The sequence below is a fragment of the Rhincodon typus genome, chromosome 37 (assembly GCF_021869965.1).
Source record: "Rhincodon typus isolate 14 chromosome 37, sRhiTyp1.1, whole genome shotgun sequence".
NCBI lineage: Eukaryota > Metazoa > Chordata > Chondrichthyes > Orectolobiformes > Rhincodontidae > Rhincodon > Rhincodon typus.
This window is the reverse complement of record NC_063368.1, coordinates 18,191,018-18,196,353: the sequence shown is the minus strand read 5'-3', so window position 1 is coordinate 18,196,353 and position 5,336 is coordinate 18,191,018. Positions and strand designations below refer to the sequence as shown.

Genomic DNA, 5,336 nt, shown 5'->3' with positions numbered 1-5,336 from the left:
GGTCAACTTTCCTGCTTCTCTGATGCTGCCTGGCCTGCTGTGTTCCTCCAGCTCCACACCTTGTTATCTCTAACTCCAGCATTTGCAGTTCTTACTATCTCTGAGTCGCTCATATTGAGACGTAGTTTAAGTGGGATTAGTGGGGATGGGTTGGCACAGACTCGATGGGCCCAAGGGCTTCTTCTGAGCTTGAAGGAGGGACTGTGTGCTTTCTTGAACTGACTGAGATCCAAAACAGAAGATTTAATTTGATACAGGAGTCCAGAACCACGGCTCACAGTCTAAGGATATGGAGGAGGCTCTTTAGGACAGAGATGAGGAGAAATGTCTTCACCCAGAGAGTGGGGAGCCTGTGGAATTCTCTGCCACAGATTGAGGCTGAAACATTCTTTTCAAGAAGAACAAAAACAAAGTTTTTGGAAAAGCTCAGCAGGTCCGGCAGCATCTGTGAAGGAAAGAAATCAGAGTTAACGTTTCGGGTCCGGTTCTGAGGAAGGGTCACTGGACCCGAAACCTTAACTCTGTTTTCTCCTTCACAGACGCTGCCAGACCTGCTGAGCTTTTCCAGCAACTTCTGTTTTTGTTCCTGACCTACAGCGTCCGCAGTTCTTTCGGTTTTTACTTTTCAAGAAGAAGTTAGGTTTAGTTCTCAGGGCTAAAGGGATCGAAGGGTACGGGGGTGAAAATGCGAACATGCAACTGAGCTGGATGACCAGCCACGGTCGTAATGAACAACAGGGCGGGCTTGATGGGCAGAATGGACCACTGCTTCTGTTTCCTGTGTATGTTTCTCACGCTGGGCTTGCTGCCACGTTCTCTGTCCTAGGCTGAGCCAAGCAACAAAGTCAGGCAACCAGGGAGCTGCTGTCCCATCAACAACAACTAAATTGGACTTGCTGAAGGAAGATGTGGAAGAGATCTGGAGACGAGTCGAACTGTGTAAGGTTCGTGTGGAATTCGGTACCAGGAGGTCGGCGAGGGGTGGTGTACGGGGCGGGGGGGGGGGGGGAGGGGGGGTAGGGGTGTTAGTGGCAAGGTGTGCTGTCCTGAGAGAAAACAGCCAATGCTGGAGGTCACAGCGGGTCAGACAGCATCCGTGGAGAGAGAGCAGGCTAATGTTTCGAGTCTACATGACTCTTCATTGGAGCCATGTACATTAGCTCGCTCTCTCTCCACAGATGCTGCCTGACCCGCTGTGATTTCCAGCAGTTTTTTGTTTTCAGTACAGATTTCAGCATCTGTAATAATTTGTTCCTTTTGTCCTTATAGAGTTGGCTCATAGACTCCTACAGAGTCCACACTGTGTACCACCTTCAGGTCACTGCTTAAAGTTTAAGCTCGAAGCGATACAAACCAAGTTTAAATCCAGCGCCCTCTCAATCTAAATCATTCCCAGGACCATGGTGGTGAACCTACATTGATAGCCCAGTTAGCCCTTTCCTGAACGTGGTGTGGCCAGAACTGAATGTGGCTGTTGCAGTATCGAGCCTCTCTATAGGCTGAAGTTTCACCCCCCAGCCCTTTGTACACCGATGCCCCCACAGTGAGGTATTACCGTTTTACTTCTCGCTAGCTCCTGGTCTCTCGCTGTGAAGAAAATATTGCGACTTGTCTTCCTCAGGTCCAGAATGGCTGGCCGCTCACGTCCCCCACATTGAGCTGGATTTGTTTAAAAGGGGCACTTGGCCCCTCCCTCCTCCCAATACTGGGGGTAATCTGAAAGGGAGTGAAAGAGGGCAAATTAATGGCCATTTATCTGATTCCAGGATGAATACGCAGCTGATCTTTATCACTTTGCCAGCAAGGAAGAGGAATACTCCAATTACTTTTACTCCGTAAGTAACGAGATGTCCCAGATATTTGATTCGATTATTGATTGTCATGTGTATCGTGTTACAAACACAGTGAAAAAGTGTTGTATAGTGTCACCATTCTCCGGCACTAAGTTAAAACCCAGAAAAATAAACAAAAACATAGAATATAAAGGCAGAAAAATTAAGAAATAAAGTGTCCCACTTTACAGTCCATCTTGTTAAGTGCTCTGCCATGGGCCTGGTGATCAGGTACGAGTCCCCTTCACTGCGAGGCTGCTGGAATGGAAACTGCCGCTCTACAGTGCCATCTCACCCCCACCAACACCCTCGCCACTCTTTGTCCTTGCTGGGCCTCACCAACGTAGATGCCACTGATGCTGTCAGGTCTGGCCCAAACTTGCCTCTGCTGCTACCATGTGTCTACTTCAGGCCCACCTCGCCGATACATCTGCTGCCGATGCCGCCAGGTCTTGTATTGAGCCCAAACTTGCTTCCGTGCTGCTGGGCCCACTCGAGTCCGTGCTGCTGGGCCTGCTCCAATCCGTGCTGCTGGGCCTGCTCCAAACCGTGCTGCTGGGCCTGCTCCAAACCGTGCTGCTGGGCCTGCTCCAATCCGTGCTGCTGAGCCTGCTCCAATCCGTGCTGCTGGGCCTGCTCCAACCCGTGCTGCTAGGCCTGCTCCAATCCGTGCTGCTAGGCCTGCTCCAAACCGTGCTGCTAGGCCTGCTCCAATCCCTGCTGCTAGTCCTGATCCAAACCGTGCTGCTAGGCCGGCTCCAATCCGTGCTGCTAGGCCTGCTCCAAACCGTGCTGCTAGGCCTGCTCCAATCCGTGCTGCTAGGCCTGCTCCAATCCGTGCTGCTAGGCCGGCTCCAAACCATGCTGCTAGGCCTGCTCCAGTCCATGCTGCTAGGCCTGCTCCAATCCATGCTGCTAGGCCTGCTCCAATCCATGCTGCTAGCCTGCTCCAATCCATGCTGCTAGCCTGCTCCAGTCCATGCTGCTAGGCCTACTCCAATCCATGCTGCTAGGCCTGCTCCAATCCATGCTGCTAGGCCTACTCCAAACCATGCTGCTAGGCCTGCTCCAGTGCATGCTGTTAGCCTGCTCCAGTCCATGCTGCTAGGCCTGCTCCAATCCATGCTGCTAGGCCTGCTCCAATCCATGCTGCTAGGCCTGCTCCAAACCATGCTGCTAGGCCTGTTCCAGTGCATGCTGCTAGGCCTGTTCCAGTGCATGCTGCTAGCCTGCTCCAGTCCATGCTGCTAGGCCTACTTCAATCCATGCTGCTAGGCCTGCTCTAATCCATGCTGCTAGCCTGCTCCAAACCATGCTGCTAGGCCTGCTCCAGTGCATGCTGCTAGCCTGCTCCAGTCCATGCTGCTAGGCCTACTTCAATCCATGCTGCTAGGCCTGCTCCAATCCATGCTGCTAGGCCTGTTCCAGTCCTCGCCTCTGGGCCAACTCGCCAACGCCAATCCCATAGCCATGACTGAGCTCTTCGCCAAGAGGTAAGTAAATTAAAATAGAAGTGAAATAAATAAGAGAAGAAAGAAAATAAAGAGCCAAAAAGAAAAGCAGACAGAGTAAACAGACTCCTGGCTCAGAAGCCCTATTCCACCGCCACCTATCGGAGTGACTGAGAGTCTTCACCTCCTCAGCCTGAGGGCAGGCAACTGAAAGGAGAGGCATTAATGGAATCATAATCAAACCATAGTTCTAGTCCCCTTGCTGCTGCAGACCAAGAAGGGCGTCTCACTGGCGAGGAGGGAACTTCAGACCACTGACAGGAATCTTGTCACCTGATGACTATTTGTTCTGTCACATTAGAGTTTGTAAGGGTTAATGTGTGGCACAGGGTAAATAACACCCATCATATTAATTGAGAGACAGGAAAGAATGATCACAGCTTTAGCAATTTAAGGCCTAAGTTGGCATTTATTGTTAAAAGAATAGAGTATAAAAGTAAGGAAGTGTTGCTGCAAATGTACAAGCATTAGTGAGACCATACCTGAGGTATTGCATACAGTTTTGGTTCCCTTACTTGAGGAGAAATGATCATAGAATCCCTACAGTGTGGAAACAGGCCCTTTGGCCCAACAAGTCCACAATGACCCTCAGAGCATCCCACCCAGACTCATCCCCATATAACCCACCTGATCTACACATCCCTGGACTCTATGGGGCAATTTAGCAAGGCCAATCCACCCTAACCTGCACATCTTTGGAGTGTGGGAGGAAAGCGGAGCACCCGGAGGAAACCCACACAGACACGGGGACAATGTGCAAACTCCGCTCAGACAGTCGCCCGAGGGTGGGATCGAACTGAGAGGCAGCAGTGCTAACCACTGAACCACCATGTCACCATAATTTAGTTACACTGGAGGCAGTTCAGAGGAGGGTCACTAGATTGATTCTAGAAGTGAGTGGTTTGTCATATGAGGAGAGATTGAATAGTTAGGGCTATAGCATCTGGAATTTAGAAGACTGAGAGGAGATCGAATTGATGAATAAAAGATGCTAAAGGGGATTGACATAGTAGACATAGAGAGGACGTTTCTTCATGTTGGGCAATCTAAAAACGAGGGTTCATAGTTTTAGGATAAGAGGTAGCAGACTTAAAAGAGAGATGAGGAGGAAGTACTTCTTTCAAAGGGCCTTGAATCCATTGAATTATCTTCCCCAGAGTGCAGTGGATACCAAGACATTGAGTAAATTTAAGGAGGAGATAGACGGATTTCTAATGAGTGATGGGTTGAAGGTTATGGAGAGCAGGCAGGAAAGTGGAGTTGAAGCTGAGATGAGATCAGCCATAATCGTATTGAATGGGGCAGCAGGCTCAAGGGGCTGAATGGCCTACTCCCGCTCCTAGTTCTGATGTTCTTCAGTTCAATTGTAAGTGGTTCAGTAGTTTCTAACAAACCAGTTGTTGTTCGGACACAGCTACAACTCAGTGCTCATTCTGAACCTTGAGTAACCAACAGAACAAAGATCAATGAATAAAATCCGAAAGAACAGCAGATGCTGTAAATCAGAGCCAAAAGCTCAGTAGGTCTGGTAGCACCTGTGGAGAGAAAGATCTGAGGAAGGGTCACTTGACCCGAAACATTAACTTTGATCTCTCTCCACAGATGCTGCCAGACCTGCTGAGATTTTCCAGCAATTTCTGTTTCTGTTACAGATTTGTGAAGGTGATTCAGAATAAATTGCTGGAGTTCGAGCTTAGAATCACCAGTTGGATGGTTTGTTCAGGCGTCATAGAGTCACAGAGGTTTTACCGCACAGAAAGAGGCCCTTCAGCCCATCGTGTCTGCACTGGTCATCAAACATCGATCTATTCCAGTGCCCTTTTCCAGCACTTGGCCCATAGCCATGTATGTGATATTCACATGCTTATCTAAATATTACTTAAGTGGAGTTAACGGATGGACTTGGGTTTGGATAGTGAAGCCAAGATGAAACTAACAGCATTAACTTACTCAGGAACAAAAACAGAAGTTGCTGGAAAAGCTCAGCAGGTCT

General features: G+C 49.3%; 1 protein-coding gene across 1 annotated transcript in view; it reads left to right on the top strand.

The window, feature by feature from the left end:
- Positions 1-5,336, top strand: part of LOC109920826 (SH3 domain-binding protein 1-like) — a 90,548-nt gene that overhangs the window by 35,717 nt on the left and 49,495 nt on the right. The window contains exons 7-8 of the mRNA XM_048617375.1: positions 827-944; positions 1,767-1,835. Coding sequence (XP_048473332.1) covers positions 827-944; positions 1,767-1,835 — 187 coding nt within the window. The remainder of the gene's footprint in view (positions 1-826; positions 945-1,766; positions 1,836-5,336) is intronic.